At 44.6% G+C, this 21,564-nt stretch overlaps 1 protein-coding gene across 4 annotated transcripts in view; it reads left to right on the top strand.

Annotated features, from left to right (window-relative positions):
* LOC110497482 (protein FAM193A) overlaps positions 1-21,564 on the top strand; it is a 47,967-nt gene extending 26,403 nt beyond the window's left edge. For 3 of the 4 annotated variants that reach the window (XM_021573610.3, XM_090210781.1, XM_021573611.3), the window contains 11 exons: positions 1,125-1,272; positions 1,687-1,830; positions 2,061-2,345; positions 6,446-6,662; positions 7,496-7,819; positions 10,367-10,673; positions 16,312-16,498; positions 16,838-17,179; positions 17,524-18,397; positions 18,581-18,662; positions 20,550-21,564. In XM_021573610.3, coding sequence (XP_021429285.2) covers positions 1,125-1,272; positions 1,687-1,830; positions 2,061-2,345; positions 6,446-6,662; positions 7,496-7,819; positions 10,367-10,673; positions 16,312-16,498; positions 16,838-17,179; positions 17,524-18,397; positions 18,581-18,662; positions 20,550-20,643 — 3,004 coding nt within the window. In that variant the 3' untranslated portion in view covers positions 20,644-21,564. The remainder of the gene's footprint in view (positions 1-1,124; positions 1,273-1,686; positions 1,831-2,060; positions 2,346-6,445; positions 6,663-7,495; positions 7,820-10,366; positions 10,674-16,311; positions 16,499-16,837; positions 17,180-17,523; positions 18,398-18,580; positions 18,663-20,549) is intronic. The other variant, XM_036954465.2, reaches the window with a different exon arrangement.

Genomic DNA, 21,564 nt, shown 5'->3' with positions numbered 1-21,564 from the left:
TTGGGTCAACCGGAAGGATTCCCTGAGCTGACAAGGTAAAAATCTGTCGTTCTGCCGCTGAGTGCCGAAGACGTGGATGTCGATTTAAGGCAACCCCCGGCACCTCTCTGATTCAGAGGGATTGGGTTAAATGCGGAAGACGCATTTCAGTTGAATATATTCATCCCCCTTTCATCCCCCTTTCTCTGGAGAATTATTTAACCTTTATTTAACTAGGCAAGTCATTTCAGAACAAATTCTTATTTACAATGATAGCCTATCCTGGCCAAACCCGGACGACGCTGGGCCAATCGCAGCCGGATGTGATGCATCCTGGATTCGAACCTGGGACTGCAGTGACTCCTCTTGCACTAAGATGCAGTGCCTTAGACCACTGCGCCACTCAGGAGCCCTTAACCTGTCTAGGACTGGACCCCGCAACAACTAGTGAAAGTGCAGGGCGCCAAGTTCAAAACAACAAAAATCTCATAATTAAAATTCCTCAAGCATACAAGTATTTTGCACCATTTTAAAGATACAATTCTCGTTAATCCAGCCACAGTGTCTGATTTCAAAAAGGATTTACAGCGAAAAGACCACAAACGATTATGTTAGGTCACCACCAAGCCACAGAAAAACACAGCCATTTTTCCAGCCAAAGAGAGGAGTCACAAAAAGCAGAATGTCTTATGTTGTTAAGGCGTTTGGTAAACAAATCCAAAAGCGCGTTCAGGTCGCGCCGAACGTCGGACGAAAAGTTAAAAAAGTTCCGTTACAGCCCGTAGAAACATGCCAACCTAAGTATGGAATCAATCTTTAGGATGTTTTTAATTATCATTATCGTGATTATTCATCCAATTTATCGTGATGTGGATTTTTTTGGTCCAGATTTCCCAGCTCTAGTTCATGCTACCAGCAGGATTTATCCCAATATCTAGTTGATATTGTTATAATGTATTTATTGTGGTTATGGTTACTCTTGTGGTATATGTAGTTATAACTCCTTGTTATCAGGTATGTGCTCTCCAATCATGTAATGTCATTTCCTATAATCATTTTATGTTAACAGGGCCACTCCTGTTTTGATATTCACCTTCATTATTTTCTCTTTCCCTATCTCTTCTTCCTCCTCCTCGCAATGGTAGTGACGATGATGAAGTGCCTCCACTGTTGGGCAAGTTTGCGGACATCTACCCCATGGGCAGCTATGAGGACCCAGGGGTGGTGGCCGGCATGAACGGCCTGCACAGCGAGCTCAATGGTGGCGGAGAGAACATGGCGCTCAAAGTTGAGGTGTGTGGATGGTTGACGGCTCCGGGGTGTAGTTTACCCTAGTTACAGATCTAGGATCAACTTCCCCTCCCCCAATCCTGACCTTAACCATTAGTGGGGGAAATGCAAAACTGGCCCAAGATCAGCATCTGGGGAAACTTCACCATACACCGTGAGTGATGGTGCCCTTGATGCAAGTTTAACACATTTCGCTGCTGAATTTCTCTGTCCAAGTTCCTGGACTGGGACAGATTTGATTGAGGAAATGTTCTTTGACTTGTAGTTATTTGTGCTTCCTTGCTCTCTCCCATCTCTATCCTCCTCACTCTCCTCTCTCCCTCTGTTTTCTCTCATCCTCTGCCTACTTCCTCCCATCTCTCTCTTTCCATTCCCCTCACTATCCCCTCTTACTCTGATTTCTCTCTCCCCCTCCAGTCTCCTGGAGGGAGCAGCAGTAGTTCGTCGGAGGGCGACGAGGAGGAGGCTGACGAGGAGAACTGCGGGGAGCCTCCGGGCCAGCGGAGGGAGCATTCCCCAGGGAAGAGCAACAGCCCTCCGCCCTACTACCAACAGCAACAGGTACAACCACACTACACAACTAGGGCTCGAGGTAGAATTAGAATCAGGTTAACCTACTGAGATATGGAATACCTAGAGAAAGATTATATTCAATTTGAATAGATTCCAATGCATGGGGAACACAGCCTCCACACAGCCGATTGTGTATGTCGCCATCTAGCGTAAAATGCTCACACTGGTTCAAATGAAGTAAAACTCACCGTAGCCGTCTTGTTTCTCTCTCGTTCCAGGTGGAACAGCACGCCTGTGAGTGCCACGTGTGCAACCAGGACCTGTCCTCCTCCCTCCCCCCCCTGGGCCCAGCTCCCCCTCTCTCCCCCCGCCGGATCCACACGCCCCCCTCAGGCCACCACCATCAGTTCTTCACTGAGGGCAACAACCAGACCCCCAACCACTCTGCCCTCCACCTCTACCCCCACATCCACGGCCACCTGCCCCTGCATAACCTCTCCCACCTGCCCCGGCCCCTGCTGCACCCAACACTCTACCCCAGCCCCCCCCTTTCACACAGCAAGGTGAGTGAACACACACATACCACCAACAAGGGTTAAGGGTAGATGTTACCCTACTCCCAAAACTGACCTTGGGTGTCCGAGGGGGCGGGGTGAATGAAATCTGACCCCGTGTCAGTGGTTAGGGGCAGCTTATATTAACTCCTGAATGCTCAACAGATACAGGCTGTGCACCAATAGTCTTGAAAGGCTTTCTTTACTTATGTCCCTTACTTATCTTACCACTGCTCTGTAAGGGTGTTGATGGGTGGAAACCATTTCAATGCTCTTGAGGGAGAGGAGACAACGAATGGAAGTCATTTATGGGTATTGGGATACAGCCATAGTCACATACAGATATGGCTAGCACAGTTATTGAATAATCAGTTATGGACAATGACCATGAACAAAAAAATGATAATCGTCATCGTATTAGTACATTCATTTTAGGAGAATGGGGGATTAAACTATGTGTAGTTTGCCAAATAGCAGTTTTTCATTTTTACATGAATTGGGTAAAGTTGGTAATCATTTTACGAGAGGTCGGGAGGAGAAGCTGAATTTCCAAAAGTTCCAATCAGTCAAAACCATTTGTTTTTGAGACAGTGGTGTCACCAAAGCTGTGTTATATTCATTAGGTATGTTGTAGCAAATTTTCAAAGATGCATTATAAGCTCAAAACATTATTCAACAAAACAACAATTGAGTAACAGTTGTCATTTGCATGACAATTGTTACCAAAAATTCCATTATTGTCACAGCCCTAGTTAGACACTTTATTGGCTATACTTTGTCTAGAAAAGTGATGGGTATTTACATTATTTAAGTTTAAGATATGATTTGAGTGGTAACACCTCTAATCCCTCTTAACTGGTAATTTTGGGTGTTTTCACCATGGGAACTTTTCATTGGTGGAGTTTGTTTTGCATGGCCCGGTGCCCCTGGTGGGTGTAGTTTTTGCATTTTAGACCATTCCATTGGTCCTTAAGTGAAATCTCCACCCAACCGGGGCACCGGGCCATGCAAAACGAATTCGCCCATTGATACATTCCCTTCAGGGGATTTACATCATCACAAGGAAGTGATTCAACTCTGTTATACCTTTTTTGGTTGGATGTTTCACTGTAATTCCATTGATATGCCACGAGGTCGCACGGTATCAAATGAGCTCATATCTACTAGAGGTCGACCGATTTTATGATTTTTCAACGCCGATACCGATTATTGGAGGACCAAAAAAAGCCGATACCGATTGATCGGCCGATTTCTTCTTTATTTGTAATAATGACAAGTACAACCAGACTGAATGAACACTTATTTTAACTTAATATAATACATTAAAAAAAATCTATTTAGTGTCAAATAAATAATGAAACCTGTTCAATTTGGTTTAAATAATGCAAAAACAAAGTGTTGGAGAAAAAAGTAGAAGTGCAATATGTGCCATGTAAGAAACCTAACGTTTCAGTTCCTTGCTCAGAACATGAGAACATATGAAAGCTGGTGGTTCCTTTTAATGAGTCTTCAATATTCCCAGGTAAGAAGTTTTAGGTTGTAGTTATTATAGGAATTATAGGACTATTTCTCTCTATACCATTTGTGTTTCATTAACCTTTAACTATTGGATGTTCTCATAGGCACTTTAGTATTGCCAGTGTAACAGTATAGCTTTCGTCCCTCTCCTCGTCCCTACCTGGGCTCAAACCAGGAACACATCGACAACAGCCACCCTCGAAGCAGCGTTACCCATGCAGAGCAAGGGGAACAACCACTCCAAGTCTCAGAGCGAGTGACGTTTGAAACGCTATTAGCACGCACCCCGCTAACTAGCTAACCATTTCACATCGGTTACACGAGCCTAATCTCGGGAGTTGATAGGCTTGAAGTCATAAACAGCTGCTGGCAAACACACAAAAGTGCTGTTTGAATGAATGCTTACGAGCCTGCTGTTGCCTACCATCGCTCAGTCAGACTGCACTATCAAATCATAGATACGAGCCTTAGGTCATTAATATGGTCGGAAACAAGACGTTTATTCTTTGTGAAATACGGAACCGTTCCGTATTTTATCTAACGGGTGGGCAGTCTAAATATTCCTGTTACATTGCACAACCTTCAATGTTATGTCATAATTACGTACAATTCCTGCAAATTGGGCTGCCCAAACTGTTGCATATACGCTGACTCTGCGTGCAATGAACACTATTTCACCGGGTTAAAATTGCCTGCTAACCTGGATTTCTTTTAGCTAAATATGCAGGTTTAAAAATACATGTATATACTTCTGTGTGTTGATTTTAAGAAAGGCATTGATGTTTATGGTTATAGGTACACATTGGAGCAACGATACGCATTTCATCGATTATATGTGAACGCAGGACACGCTAGATTAACTAGTAATATCATCAACCATGTGTAGTTAACTAGTGATTATGATTGATTGTTTTTTTAAGATACATTTAATGCTAGCTAGCAACTTACCTTGGCTTACTGAATTCGCGTAACAGGCAGTCTCCTCGTGGAGTACATTGAGAGGCAGGTGGTTAGAGCGTTGGACTAGTTAACTGTAAGGTTGCAAGATTGAATCCCCCGAGCTAACAAGGTAAACATCTGTCGTTCTGCCTCTGAACGAGGCAGTTAACCCACCGTTCCAAGGCAGTCATTGAAAATAAGAATGTGTTCTTAACTGACTTGCCTAGATAAATAAAGATTAAATAAAGGTGTTAAAAATATTTTTTAAAACGGCCATATCGGTGTCCCGAAATACCGATTTCCGATTGTTATGAAAACTTGAAATTGGCCCTAATTAATCGGCCATTCCGATTAATCGGTCAACCTCTAATATCTACTATGAGGGATTGCAGCTTGGTTGTGCCAAGTGTTGTTGTAAAAAGCTGTCACTATTGAAAATATCCTGTGAGACTAAGGGTCCAAGCAAATATAGTTAATTCTGTGTCTTTATTGCATTTATTGGCTTTACTTTGGCAGTTTTTTTCACAGACACAGAATTAATATGGGCTGAGGGTCCAAGCACCAAGGGCCAGTTTCCCGGACCCAGATTAAGCGTACTCCTGGACTAAAAAGCAAGATCAATGGAAAATGCTTTTTAGTCTAGGACTATCAATCAATCACATTTATTTGGCTAGGAAAAACTCTCAATAGGCAGGACCCTACAGAGGAGCTAGGCTGGAGTCATCAGGCACACAGAACCACCGATAAGACAGGATAAATACACCAGATAGGATAGACTGAACCAAGCCCCCTGGCACAGACTATTGCACCATAGATACTGCACCCGTCCTAGGGCCGGCATGGTGGCGCACTAGTAAGCCAGTGACTCAGCCCGCGTAATTTGGGCAGAGCCAACCAAGCAGAAACGGCAAGGGCGATTCGTCACTCCAGTGTCTTGCCGTTCACCTTTGCACCCCTGGGCCAGACTACACTCAATCATAGTAAATAAGAATTTGTTCTTAGCTGACTTGCCTAGTTAAATAACAGTTCAATAAATAAAAAATAGGACCTACTGAAGAGATGAGTCTTCAGTAAAGACTTAAAGGTTGATACCGAGTCTGCGTCCTTACATGGATAGGCAGACCATTCCATAAAATTGAGCTATAGGAGAAAGTCCTACCTCCAGCTGTTTGCTTAGAAATTCTAGGGACAATAAGGAGGCCTGCGTCTTGTGACTAGCGGTAGGAGCCCATGTAATGCTTTGTAGGTTAGCAGTAAAACCTTGAAATCAGCCCTAGCCTTAACAGGAAGCCAATACTGGAGTAATATGATCAAATGTTTTGATTCTAGCCAAGATTCTAGCAGCTGTGTTTGGCACTAACTGAAGTTTATTTAGTGCTTTATCCGGGTAGCCGGGGAGTAGAGCATTGCAGTAGTCTAATCTAGAAGTGACAAAAGCATGGATGAACTTTTCTGCATCATTTTTGGACAAAAAGTTGTCGATTCTTTTTAAGAAGATGGAGAAAAGCTGCTCTTCTTTAAAATATTCTTGAAATGTTCTTCAGAAGAGAGGTCAGGGTCCAGAGTAACGCCGAGGTCCTTCAGTTTTATGAGACAACTGTACAACCATCAAGATTGTAAGATCAAACGGAACTATTCTATCCTGTTCCTAGCCTCTCCCCCCTTCCCCCACATCGAGCCACACAGGGCCCAAGCAGCAGGCCTTCAGCCCCTCCCTACCGGACCACGTCTACCAGAACTGCTTTGGCGGAGGCGCTGGCGACTGGAACAGCTCGCTGCAGTGCCTCTCGCTCAAGTTCGAGAACATCTGCGACGCTGCCATGATGAAGAATTGGAACCCATCAGTGCTGCTGCAGGAGCCCCTGCCAGGTGAGAACATACCTCTTCATCTAGCCCATGGACGACCAACCTTCCTCCTGGAGAGCTGGTGTAGGGTGAAATCGCTCTTTGACGCTGGTACTGGGTCGGTTTAGCATTTTCCGCACTAATGGTTACAGTTAAGATTGGGGGAGGGAAAGATGATCCTAGATCTGTGTGGGAACTTTACCACGGAGCTAGCTACCCTACTGCAGACTTTCACTACAAAACCTAATATAGCCCGCCTGATTCTACTAACCAGCTGCTCACACGGAATAATTAATCTTAATTAGCTAAATCAGGTGTGGTACAATGGGGGTGGAGCAAAAGCCTGCATACCATGTAGTTCTCCAAGAGAAGGATGATTCTGCCATCCCTGATGTAGGCTAAAGGAGGAGGGGCTTATTTTATTTCAGCTCCCAGCTCCATTGCCTGCAACTACATGCCTGATCTTGCTGTAAGAGTCCCATTCCACTCCCATTTCAGCCTCCTTCCCCCAGCTCCTCTTCCTTCTGACTTGGTCTCTGTAGTTTACACAAGGATGGGTCCCGACAAGGTTCAGTGTTCATTCTACTATAGTAGAATTGTTCCACCCTCGTGCTATAGAATTCAATGTACTCTTGAACTTTGTGTACAGTGACAGCCATCCTTATTGTTTGTCCGATGTTCTTTCTCACCCGTCTAAATCTTTAGACTTACACAGGATCTTACACGTGCGGCGAACCCTTGTTTTTCAAATGTTTTTTGCCAGGCCATCCTTGTAAATAAAAATGTGTTCTTAATTTACTTGCCTGGTTAAATAAAGGTGAAATAAATACAAATAAAATGTTTGTCTTCATTACCAGGGGACATGCTGGGATCACCCCACCACCCCGGCGTGCCCCTCCCCTCCTCGGGCTATGGGGACCATGCCCACACCGCCTCGGCCGAGACCACCCCCCTTCACCTCCCCCCCCCCTTGCCGTCAGAGCAGCAACAGCCCCTGCCCAGGGAGAGGAAGAACACTGCCAAGAAGAAGTGTCTCTACAATTTCCAAGATGCCTTCCTGGAGGCCAACAAAGTGGTGATGGCCACCTCTGCCTCCACCGCCTCAGTCTCCTGCACGGCAACCACTGTCCAGTCAAGTAATAATCACATCCAAGTTTCATCTAAAAGACCCAACTCCTTAGGTAAAACTGAAGAGGAGGAGGAGCGTAGCTTTGGGCTAGCCCGATGGCACACTGCTACACTCCAATATCCATACTAACACACCACCACATACATACATGCATTGGTTAATTCTAAAGGCGTCAGCATGCTTCATAACTGAACTAGTGTGCTCACGTACTCCCTTAAAAGATCTTCGCTTGAAATATTTGATAAAAGCAGCAGTAGTACTGTTTGTCCATTTTGAGACGCTGTAGTCAGAATTCATCTAAGAACTCAAGAAATCTGTCCATTAATTTTGACGTTTTTGACGAAGATCTTAGTCGTGCAATTTTACATTTAACTAAGATGTTTGGTGCAGCATTTCTCAATTAAAAAGTATGTTGTAGAAGGACAACAAAGACTTGAAGAATACCTACTGTTGACCAATCACCAACGAAGGGGCGTAGACTTCGGCTACCGACTTCGTTTTGCCTCAACAAAAAAAATAATAGTGCCCGAACAAACAGTCCAAAACAAACAATAATATCACAATGTCTTCATAATACACTCTTGCATGCAGAAGCTTTAAGAAGTATGTTAGTGTGGGTATTGGAGCAGAGCCATATCTGCATAGTCTAAAGTCGCTTCATCTCCATGTCTTGTTGATCTGTACATACAGTGGGGCAAAAAAGTATTTAGTCAGCCACCAATTGTGCATGTTCTCCCACTTGAAAATATGAGAGGCCTGTAACTTTCATCATATGTACATTTTAACTATGACAGACAAAATGAGAAAAAAAATCATAAATCACATTGTAGGATTTTTAATGAATTTATTTGCAAATGATGGTGGAAAATAAGTATTTGGTCACCTACAAACAAGCAAGATTTCTGGCTCTCACAGACCTGTAACTTCTTCTTTAAGAGGTTCCTCTGTCCTCCACTCGTTACCTGTATTAATGGCACCTGTTTGAACTTATCAGTATAAAAGACACCTGTCCACAACTTTAAACAGCCACACTCCAAACTACACTATGGCCAAGACCAAAGAGCTGTCAAAGGACACCAGAAACAAAATTGTAGACCTGCACCAGGCTGGGAAGACTGAATCTGCAATAGGTAAGCAGCTTGGTTTGAAGAAATCAACTGTGGGAGCAATTATTAGGAAATGGAAGACATACAAGACCACTGATAATCTACCTTGATCTGGGGCTCCACGCAAGATCTCACCCCGTGGGATCAAAATGATCACAAGAACGGTGAGCAAAAATCCCAGAACCACACGGGGGGACCTAGTGAATGACCTGCAGAGAGCTGGGACCAAAGTAACAAAGCCTACCATCAGTAACACACTACACCGCCAGGGACTCAAATCCTGCAGTGCCAGACGTGTCCCCCTGCTTAAGCCAGTACATGTCCAGGCCCATCTGAAGTTTGCTAGAGAACATTTGGATGAAAAAGATTGGGAGAATGTCATATGGGCAGATGAAACCAAAATATAACTTTTTGGTAAAAACTCAACTTGTCGTGTTTGGAGGACAAAGAATGCTGAGTTGCATCCAAAGAACACCATACCTACTGTGAAGCATGGGGGTGGAAACATCATGCTTTGGGGCTGTTTTTATGCAAAGGGACCAGGGCGACTGATCCGTGTAAAGGAAGAATGAATTTGGCCATGTATCGTGAGATTGAGTGAAAACCTCCTTCCATCAGCAAGGGCATTGAAGATGAAACGTGGCTGGGTCTTTCAGCATGACAATGATCCCAAACACACCGCCCGGGCAAAGAAGGAGTGGCTTCGTAAGAAGCATTTCAAGGTCCTTGAGTGGCCTAGCCAGTCTCCAGATCGCAACCCCATAGAAAATATTTGGAGGGAGTTGAAAGTCCGTGTTGCCCAGCAACAGCCCCAAAACATCACTGCTGTAGAGGAGATCTGCATGGAGGAATGGGCCAAAATACCAGCAACAGTGTGTGTGAACCTTGTGAAGACTTACAGAAAACATTTGACCTCTGTCATTGCCAACAAAGGGTATATAACAAAGTATTGAGACTTATTGACCAAATACTTATTTTCCACCATCATTTGCAAATAAATTCATTGAAAATCCTACAATGTGATTTTCTGGATATTTTTTTCTAATTTTGTCTGTCATATTTGAAGTGTGCCTATGATGAAAATTACAGGCCTCATCTTTTTAAGTGGGAAAACTTGCACAATTGGTGGCTGACTAAATACTTTTTTGCCCCATTGTATGTGACAAAGTGGGGGGAGGGGTGCTTACTAGCCCCAAGGCTGCGTTTCAATGGCCTGAATTAGCTTCTTCTCATTGACATCTCCTTGATCTGTACTGATGTCACAGGAAAGCTGCCTGAGAAAGGGAAAGTGTTTGCAGTATTGATTGTAATTTAACATGTTCCAAATACACAATAGACATGCAGAGGTCAGAATATACCTGATGACCCAAAAACATGGGTGTGACTTAGTGTTAGATTGTAAATGTATTTCCTCCATTGAGACTTCATGTAAATTGTCTCCAATCTTCACTGACCAGCTGCTGAATATGCATTTTTTTTTCTGTCTCTGCCAGGTGACGTATTTCACAATATAGGTAAAGAGGACCATAGGCAACAACCTGGCCCTATCGCCCCTAGGAACAGCCCCACGGGCCTGGCCTCCCTCCCTCCCCTCTCATCTGGCCCAGCCCTGCCACCTGCGCCTGGTAGCACCACCCAGCACCACTACCCCAGCATGGGCTCGCAGCCCTTCCTAACGACGGCCACCCCAGCCCCAGGCTTCATGGAGGCCCACCACCAGGGCATGTGCCTGTCCCCAGCCGAGCCGCCTGCCGCCGCCCCAGCCGACGGGGCCATTAGCGCCCCGCCCAGCGTGTGCAGGTCATTCCCTTGTTTAAGTTTCCTTTTATCACAAATCTAAGATCAGATTAACCTACTCCTGATACTAACATTGACCATTAGAGTGATGAGAAAATATCAAGGCCTGAGCGTACTGCAAGCTTTTTTTTCAAAGCCTTTTACATTTTAATTCAGCTTGTGTCATGCTAATTTTGCTTTTTGCGACCTGCAGAAAACGACTTGGAAGACGATGACCAAAAAATGTATCATCCTCAAAAGTTTCAGCGAGAAAGCTACGCTACTGTCAATAGAGCTCGGTGCTTTTTAAATTGGAATTATTAGGTTACAAAATCTGACGTTTTGGATATAATGATATTGTAATGACCCTGGGTTTATAAGCGCGGATATCGACTCTGCCGCTCAAGCATGCTTTTGCGGCACAGTTGATAGCGCGCTGGACTTCGGGCTAGAAGGTCGAGGGTCCGAGACCTGCTCCCTGCTGTTTCATTACATTGGTGTCGGAAGTGGGATCGGACCTTGCATCCACGACTGCGTATGCTTGGCCAGTGAGCGCGTTCCTATAAGACGTTGAGTCGCAAGCTATCGTGAGGATGCGCTCTTTGAAAGGAGGGAGTCGTGTAACGACACTGGGTTTATAAGCATGGATATCGACTCTGCTGCTCGAGCATGCTTTTGCGGCACAGTCGATAGCGCTCTGGACTTCGGGCAAGAACCCTCGACCTGCTTCCTGCTGTTTCATTACAATATGTTAGAAAAAACTCACAGAACGATTCAGAACAGGAAGAATCATATTTGTCTTGGTAAACTGTAAAGAAGGCAAATGTCATCACGAAAGTGCGTTTTCACCTATTTTTTGGCAGAGTAGGTGGACACCCTAGCCTGTATCAGTGGTTAGGCATTGGCATGTCAGTCTTTTTTTTTTTCATTAACTTCTCTGGGATATGCGTCCCACCTCGCCAACAGCCAGTGAAATTGCAGGGCGCCAAATTCAAAACAACAGAAATCCCATAATTAAAATTCCTCAAACATACAAGTATTATAGACTTCTTGTAAATCCAGCCACAGTGTCCGATTTCAAATAGGCTTTACGGCACACTTAACGATTGTTAGGTCAGCACCTAGTCACCGAAAATCATACAGCCATTTTCCAGCCAAGGAGAGGGCTCACAAAAGTCAGAAATAGCGATTTAAATTAATCACTAACCTTTGATCTTCATCGGAATGCACTCCCAGGAATCCCAGCTCAACAATAAATGTTTGTTTTGTTCGATAAAGTCCATCATTTATGTCCAAATACCTCCTTTTTGTTTGCGCGTTTAGCCCAGTAATCCAAATGCTCAATGCGCGATCGCTTAGTTCAGACGGAATGTCAAAAAAGTTATATTACAGTTCGTAGAAACATGTCAAACGATGTATAGAGTCAATCTTTAGGATGTTTTTATCATAAATCTTCAATAATGTTTCAACCGGACAATTCCTTTGTCTTTAGAAATGAAAAGGAACGCAGCTACCCCTCATGGCCAAGCGCATGATTTAGCTCATGGCATTCTGCAAGACACCTGACTCAAACAGCTCTTATTCTCTTCCCCTTCACAATAGAAGCCTGAAACAAGGTTCTAAAGACTGCTGACATCTAGTGGATGCCTTAGGAAGTGCAACTTGACACCATAGACACTGTATATTCAATAGGCAATGACTTGAAAAACTACAAAACTCAGATTTCCCACTTCCTGGTTGGATTTTTTTCTCAGGTTTTTGCCTGCCATATGAGTTCTGTTATACTGACAGACATCATTCAAACAGTTTTAGAAACTTCATAGTGTTTTCTATCCAAATCTCTAATTATATGCATATTTTAGCTTTTGGGCCTGAGTAGCAGGCAGTTTACTCTGGGCACCTTATTATCCAAGCTATTCAATACTGCCCCCCAGTCCCAAAGACTAATATTGCCCATTTAATTAAAGTCTGATCCTGTATCAGTTGATAAGGCAAAACTTCTGCCTACTTACCGCTTCATGGCTATTGGAGAGCATTAAATTGTAACCACCCACTGATGCTTTGAGTGGGCTTCTACACAGCTAGGTCTTACTCATAACCAGAACATTGGAAGCCTATCGCTCCCTTCTATACTTCATAAAATGGATGAGCTACATGCCAACGTTAAGTTTCAATGGGCATACTGAGAGGTCAACCTGATCTGTCTTACTGAAACATGGTTAGATGACACGTCATTGACTCAGAACTGAGCTTTGCTGGATTCGGAGCACCATACAGGCATGACCTAGACATGGGAAAAGCGCAGAGGTGGTACATTTCTATGGCAACGAGTCATTCAGAACTAACTTGCTCCGGGTCAGGCTAACTCCATTTACCTTGAATGAAGTGTCTGAGCTGTGGTTTGAGGACCAATGAAATCATAATCCCTCCCTCTCTGAAATATTGTCATCATCCCCTTTAATTGAAGAAGATGACTGAGTAAATATTGTATTTATTATTTTGTTAACTATAGTAATGTTAGAATACCTAGCACATTATACATTTATTAATGACAAAATGCCTTTGAAACTTCACACACCTTTGTATGACTTAGGCTAATACAATTAGTGGGGGGGGAAGCTGCTGTTGCATTGATCAGCACACCAAAGACAACATTAAAGCTACGTAATATTTTTTATTTTATTTATCCGTTATTTTACCAGGTAAATTGACTGAGAACACGTTCTCATTTACAGCAACGACCTGGGGATTAGTTACAGGGGAGAGGGGGATGAATGAGCCAATTGTAAACTGGGGATTATTAGGTGACCATGATGGTTTGAGGGCCAGATTAAAAGAGACCGCACTTCTAACGGCCTATTTCACACCATAGCCTGCTGAATTTGCAAGATAACTCTAAATTCATTTTGATTTGGGCACAAATAAAAATGTGGCACTGAATCGCCTATCGCGTTTTAGATTTTTCAGCATTGTCTCAATCACAAATTCGGTGTTCGACTCGCCACGTGCTACATCCCTCATAGAGTTAGCGGCAGGCAACCGAGCAATATCCACTGTCGTAGTACGAATGAAGTCTCAGCTGGAGTGTGAAGCTAACTGACATTGGCTAGCTTTATAAAAGCCTGAGTAGATCTAGCTTGCATTGTAGTATATTGTACCACTCTGGAATCGCACTGCTCATCAGATGTGGCGCTACTATCCCTCTTCTTCAGACCAAAGTACCTGCCCTGTGAATTCGGTCAGTTCTTGATCATTCTTGTCTATGTACTACCCATAGCCAATGTTACTTGCACTGCAGATGTTATCTCTTATTGCGTGCAGCGCATAGTCAAAATCACCCGGACTCCCTGATTTTAGTAAAACTGGGTGATTTCAACAGCTCTACTCTCAAAGACTCTTCCTTCTTATCAGCAATATGTTACATGTGCAACATGGGGTAGTAAAACACCAGTCTATTCAGAAGGCTCCTCTAAGCACTGCGGCTCATAATGCAGTCCACCTCATACCGGCCTACCGAACTAAACTACAGAGAGGGAATGGTCTATAAATCTGTCAAACAGTGGAATGAAACATCCAGGACAGTGCTGCGAGACTGCTTTGACAGTACAGATTTGGATTGTTCTCAGAAAATGTCACACTGGATTAGACTTTAGAGGCTTTGTCTGATTATATACATTTTTGTGAGGATACAGTGGTCTCTTCAAAAAAGTGTTTTCAAATAATATTTCCTGCATTACAAAGGAACCGGAAATGACATTAAATCAGAAAATAAATAGCATTTTCCTCTGGTAATAGGGATGGAATCAAAGCGTATTCAGCTGAAGCTGAACAGACCAATAAAATAAGCAAAAAGGGTTACAAAGAAAAGGGTGAAGGACTATTCCAGGATGGAAAGATGAGGGGTACTTGGAAGGGCCTAAAACCCTCTCTGGACTACCAACTAACCACACTGAGCTCAATGTCCAATCAAAAGACCATTGCATAGAGTTTTCCAAGAGTCTGAACACTTTATTCTAGGTTAGATAGTCTGGACTTCAGTACTGAGGAGGATGAGCTGTTGTGTGAATTTGTATCTTTAGCACAAGGGAAGCTGATTTGGTTATAGAGGAAGTATATGTTGATAGGGAGTTAAATCAAATGTCAGTAAACAAAACTGCCCCAGATAACATCAGCAACTGAATTCCTGCCACAAGGAATTGTCAGGTGTGTTCTGTGAGCTGTTCAATCGCTCACTGAGGGAGCATACAGTACCAGCCCTGTGGAAACCATCCATCGTACTCCCAGTGCCCAAGAAGATCCGCTCTGCTGTCCTCAGCGATTTCCAACGCCTGTCATAATGAAACATTTTGAGTGTTTGGTTCTCTCCCACATACAAACCCCCTTCAATTTGCCTATAAGCAATGGGGTGGACGATGTTCTTGTGTTCCTACTGTACTACACCTTGCTAAGTCCTATGCCTGGACTGTGTTTCTGGCCTTTTCCAGTGTTTTTAGCACTATACAGCCATATCTAATGGGTCAGAAACTTTTGAATATGAACCTAAGTCCTAAACTCATTCTGTGGATTTTATATTTTTTGTCAAATAGACCACCGTTGGTGAGATTCAACTGTGAGTGCAGCATAGGGCTCAATCATCTCTCCTGTCCTGGTTACACTATACGGTGGACTGTAGGAGCACCTGCCCTGAGAGAACATACAGTACATAAAATACTCAGATGACACTTGGCACATCTGATTCTGATGACCTGATTCAGTCCACAGTGGACAAATTTGACCTCTGTTGCTGAAATCCAAAGACCTAATCATGGACTTTAGGAAGCGGCCGTCTAGCTGATCATGCCGTCGAGCTCCAAGTCAATCAACATCAGTACAATAGTTAACAACAAGCTGAACTTAGGAGCCAACTTTGGGACAGTTATCTAAATACCAATCCAGACTGTACTTCCTTCGTAAACTTAGAAGGCCTGATGTAAATCTGTTTGTCCTTTTACAGATTGTTTTATTGAGCCTGTCTTAACATTTAGTGTAGTTGCCTGGTTTGGCTCCCTCACATGGGCAAGTCAGAATACCCTATAGAGAGTTGTGCAGGTCAATGGTAAGATTGTCGGGAGAAGGCAAAAGTCTCGCCTATATTTACAAAGAGCGCACACATAAGAATGGTAAAGAAATAATTTTGGATCTTACACATCCACTGGACAACCAATATGCAGTACTGCCGTCAGGGAACCGGCTCAGGTCTTTTACCTCTTAAAACCAAGAGCGCTACTAACAGTTTGTATCGGTATCAGTACGGCGTTTAAGTGAAAAATGTATTTGTGTGACTTACAGTATATTTATCTTGTATAGCACAGCTCTTTAATGAAGTAGATATTTGTGCCCCACATTTATCTTGCGTATTCCTTGTAAGCATTGTATCCTTGTAAGCATTGTATCAGTCGTGTGTGAATGTTGCTGGTTATATGTTTACTATAGATCTTTGTCTTATCCGACTTGTCAGAACTGAGGTTCCTTCTGGTAAAACAAATACATTCAATTGGAAGAACTTTATTTGACAGTACAGAATGTTCCGATATTTATTGGGTGAAATTCACCTACCGGGGCTTCAACTACTACATATTGGCATGACATTGACATTTTGACCTTGGCGTTTGACCCCGTCTAGTGACCCCGAGTGTGAGGGCCACCGTTGTGAGGGAAACGGGGCGTACGACCACCAGGGCTACGACGGGGAGGAGAGCCAGGACGAGGACAGCTGCTCGGAGCACAGCTCCTCCACCTCCACCTCCACCAACCAGAAGGAAGGGAAGTACTGCGACTGCTGCTACTGCGAGTTCTTTGGCCACGGCGGGGTGAGACATGCACACATACGCATATACTCATGTACTAATATGAGTATATTACTATGTATCAACTTGCAGAAAAGTCAGAAACAGAAGTCTGTAATAGTATTTACTGATATAGACTGACATTATGTAGAATACAGTATGTAAATCTTTACTAGAATGGCCTGCTGGACACTGTCTAGAGAGCTGGCACTTTCAATAGAACTTTTGATTAGGTCCCCAACACATTTTACATTGTATGGGGGTAACTCACCTCAGATAGTATTGAGGGCTCTGATATTCAAACGCAATTCAACTCGAAACTACCAGAATAATCTAACACTATTTCCTTGTTTCCTCCCCTAGCCCCCGGCGGCGCCCACCAGCCGCAACTACGCGGAAATGCGCGAGAAGCTGCGCCTCCGTCTGACCAAGCGGAAGGAGGAGCAGCCCAAGAGGGAGGAGCAGCCAGCCGTGGTGGAGCGTGACAGCGCCGCCGACGGTATGGAGGACCCCCGGCGGGTGGAGGACCCCCGGCGGGTGGAGGACCCCCGGCGGGTGGAGGACCCCCGGCGGGTGGAGGACCCCCGGCGGGTGGAGGACCATCGGCTGGTGGAGGACCTGCTGCAGTTCATCAACAGTGCCAGCGACAACAAGCCTGCCTCCAGCTCCAAGGCCGCCAAGCGGGCCCGCCACAAACAGAAGAAGGTAGTGATTTAAAGAGTTTTGAAACACCTTCAAAATGTTGTAACTGTTACCCCTTGTTGTTTAGATGACAGTGTTGTGATTTTAAAGTGTCACTTTAAAGTAATAGTTCACCCCAGGCATTTTAACCTCAAGTGGTCTATAGTTGCACTGATAATCCACACATGATATGTTTTAGTGTTTAGTAAACCCTTCAAGGTTTAATTTTAACATTGGTGCAAAGGAATTAGTTGAAAAGGGGAGTTGGTTCAAACCATCGTTTTTTTGTTATTAAATGAAGCAAAGGACCAACTGGATATGAACTGTGTGTGTTTGTGTGTGTGTGTGTCTGTCTGTGTGTGTCTCAGATGGAGGAGAAGGTGCGTCTGGAGGTGGAGGTCCGCGAGCAGCAGGAGCGGCGGCGTCGGGAGGAGGAGGAGGAGGCCCTCCAACGGGAACTCCTCCGGCTGCAAGAGTTGCAGCACCTCCGCGCCGCCAAGAAGAAAAAGGATAAGGCCAAGGAGCTCGCCACCCCGCTCCCTGCCCCCGTACCTCAGAACAACCCCCAGCCCCTAAAACAGACGGCCCAGAACGTCCTGGAGAACCTCCGCAACGGCAAGAGCCAGCTCCTGCACAGCCTCATGCGCCTCCCTGGCCACAAGGATCCCCGAGTGGAGCACCGACCCCAGTCCCGGCCTCCCCTCTCACATCACAGCCCAAAGAGCAGCAGGGAGAAAGCCCTTACTCCGGCCCTTTTCACCCAAAATGCCCCCAACTCCCCAGCCCCCTTTCTTCTCAACGGCTCCTCCGCCGCACGCCAACCGACGGAGGCCAATGGCAAAGCCAGGCCAAAACAGCAGCAGCCAATCGGGCAATCCGCCAGCGAGACAATGATGGTCAAGAAAATGCCAGAGGCGACCACCACTAACGGTACACCACAACTACCACCAGACGTCAAAGTGACCCAACCCAGGCCTCCCGCAGAAGATCCGGCCGCCCCTCTGGCACCGGGACCCAGGAAGGAGGAAAGGAGCAACGGGAAAAGGCAGCACCATCAGCAGTCAGCGAGCCAGGCGAAAGAGGAGAGGAGCGGACCCTTGAAGGAGCCCTCCCCACCCCCTGCCTCACAGACGGAACAGCCCCAGCAGAACGGCAAACTCCTCAGTGCAGAATCCCCCCAGCCCAAGGCCAAGTCCAAAAAGAACAAGAAAAAGAAGGCTGACAAGATGAACAACTCAATAGGTCAGCATGCTATGCTCTGCTAGGTTATGTTGTGCAGTTTTATTAATCCCTGTAGGATGGTTAGTTTCAGGGCTGCAGAAGTGCAGCATACAACATCCAGACATATTGAGACGGGGACAATGTGAAATATACATTTACAATTGTTAACTTGCCATTTTGTGACCGAGTGTTCTCTTATTGCAGATGACGTTTTCCTGCCCAAAGACATTGATCTGGACAGTACTGACATGGACGAGACTGAGAGGGAGGTGGAGTATTTCAAAAGGTACGGGCCTAATTCTATTCACTCAAATGACTCTTGCTTTGCATTGACTCCATAAAGCTTTGTTTAAAGATAAAAATGCTTAAAACGATCCGTCCGAAAGCTTAGCTGCAAAGTATTGCAATTGAATCTGGCTTGAAGTGAAGCTGGATGGTTTATAAACTCAGCAAAAAAAATAAACGTCCTCACTGTCGCCTGTGTTTATTTTCAGCAAACTTAACATGTGTAAATAGTTGTATGAACATAAGATTCAACAACTGAGACAAACTGAACAAGTTCCACAGATGTGACTAACAGAAATTGAATAATGTGTCCCTGAACAAAGGGGGGGGGGGGGTCAAAATCAAAATTAAGTCAGTATCTGGTGTGGCTACCAGCTGCATTAAGTACTGCAGTGCATCTCCTTGTGGACTGCACCAGATTTGCCAGTTATTGCTGTGAGATGTTACCCTACTCTTCCACCAAAACACCTGCAAGTTCCCGGACATTTCTGGGGGGAATGGCCCTAGCCCTCACCCTCCAATCCAACAGGTCCCAGATGTACTCAATGGGATTGAGATCCGGGCTATTCGCTGGCCATGGCAGAACACTGACATTCCTGTCTTGCAGGAAAGCACACACAGAACGAGCAGTATGGCTGGTGGCATTGTCATGCTGTCAGGATGAGCCTGCAGGAAGGGTACCACATGAAGGAGGAGGATGTCTTCCCTGTAACGCACAGCGTTGCGATTGCCTGCAATGACGACAAGCTCAGTCTGATGATGCTGTGACACACTGCCTCAGACCATGACGGACCCTCCACCTCTATATCAATCCTGCTCCAGAGTACAGGCCTCGGTGTAACTCTCATTCCTTCGATTATAAAAACTAATCCGACCATCACCTCTGGTGAGACAAATCGTCAGTGAAGAGCACTCTTTGCCAGTCCTGTCTGGTTGAGTGACGGTGGGTTTGTGGCTATAGGCAATGTTGTTACGGTGATGTCTGGTGAGGACCTGCCTTACAACAGACCTACAAGCCCTCAGTCCAGCCTCTCTCAGCCTATTACGGACAGTCTGAGCACTGATAGAGGGATTGTGCGTTCCTGATGTAATTTGAGCAGTTGTTGCCATCCTATACCTGTGCCGCAGGTGTGATGTTCCGATGTACCGATCCTGTGCAGGTGTTGTTACACGTGGTCTGCCACTACGATCAACTGTCCGTCTTGTCTCCCTGTATTGCTGTCTTCGGCGTCTCACAGTACAGACATTTATTGCCCTGGCCATATCTGCAGTCCTCATGCCTCCTTGCAGCATGCCTAAGGCATGTTCACACAGATGAGCAGGGGCCCTGGGCATGTTTATTTTGGTGTTTTTCAGAGTCAGTAGAAAGGCCTCTTTAGTGTCTTAAGTTTTCATAACTGTGACCTTAATTGCCTACCTAAGTGGTTAGTGTCTTAACGACCGTTCCACAGGTACATGTTCATTAATTGTTTATGGTTCATTGAACAAGCATGGGAAACAGTGTTTAAACCCTTTACAATGAAGATCTGGGAAGTTCTTTGGATTTTTACGAATTATCCTTGAAAGACAGCGTCCTGAAAAGGGGATGTTTTTTTGTTGTTGCTGAGTTTATGCATAATCTATTATGTGAATCATAATCATAAGCTTATGCTTGTGGGTATGGAGAGAAAGTGTGCACTTTTTCACACTTCCCATAAATACAAAAGCATTAGATTGGTGGAGTCCTTTCAAATCAGTGAAGGGAAGTGAACAAATGCACACTTCAGGAGGAAGGAGAGATAATTGGTAGTTAGCTTGAGCTTACTTCCCTCCTCCAAATGCCCCTAGTGGAACATTTTGCTTAGAGTAGATCTTTAACTCCCCATCGCTCTCCCTCCCTCCACCCCAGGTTCTGCTTGGATTCCGCCAGGCAGACCCGACAACGGCTGTCCATCAACTGGTCCAACTTTAGCTTGAAGAAAGCAACGTTCGCCGCCCACTGATGGGACCTCCAGTAGGGCAAAGAAAAAGAGACTGTGGCAGGAAGCAATCAGCACCCACTCCCCCCCCCCCCCCCCCCCCCCATGTAAACTGCTATCACAGACCCCGTCATCGCCTAGCCCTGCTGTGCCCCACCCATGCTGCCTTGTTCCTTGTTGCTGTGCGGTTCTACCATGAACCCATCCTCTGGTCTGATCCTCAAGCAGAACTCTTGAGAGAATTGTTTTTTTGTTTTGTTTTTTTCAATTAAATGACACAAGAAAAATGACAAAATGCTACTTTCTACTTGTTTTGTTTTTTTATTGCTTGTTTGTGTGCTTTTAGTCTGAGGGGCATTTCTCATGACTTAAAGCCATGTTCTGAAATTCATTTTCTTTTTTGGGCTGATTCATAGTCAAAAGATGCTTACTATGTATGCTTTCTGAAATCAGACACACATGGAAAAAAATAGGAGAAAAATAGATATAGCTAATGAATTAAACTAAAGCCTCTCATTCAGTTACTGTGGCTTACTATCCCCTTGTTACCCACGATTCCTCGCACGGCATCTCATTCAGTTAACTGACAAGGGAATGGGCATGGTCTGCCGCACTCTCCCCTGCCCCAACAACCTTCACTTCACTGAGAGGAACTTGGCTTAATACTTGACAACGTTCTTTTTTAATTTTTTTCAGTTCCATTTAACAAAACCGATAAGTAAAAGTGTACCTGTTTTTTTTTTTCCCCCCTATTTTTGACTTGTATCCAGCTTGTATCACAGTACTTTCAGAATGAAATTGAAGAAAAGAACAATGCACACTATCAATCTGTTATAGAGTGTATATTGTATTAACACTGAAGCCAAACTGGCTACCTTTTAACATATTGTTAAGTAATATTAAAATCTTATCTTTCTTTTTTGAAAGATGGAATACAGTAGTATG

The sequence above is a fragment of the Oncorhynchus mykiss genome, chromosome 19 (genome assembly GCF_057628025.1).
Source record: "Oncorhynchus mykiss isolate SJ-2025 chromosome 19, ASM5762802v1, whole genome shotgun sequence".
In the NCBI taxonomy this organism is placed as follows: Eukaryota; Metazoa; Chordata; class Actinopteri; order Salmoniformes; family Salmonidae; genus Oncorhynchus; species Oncorhynchus mykiss.
Note: the sequence above shows the minus strand (reverse complement) of the source record. Positions and strands in the feature narration are given on the sequence as shown.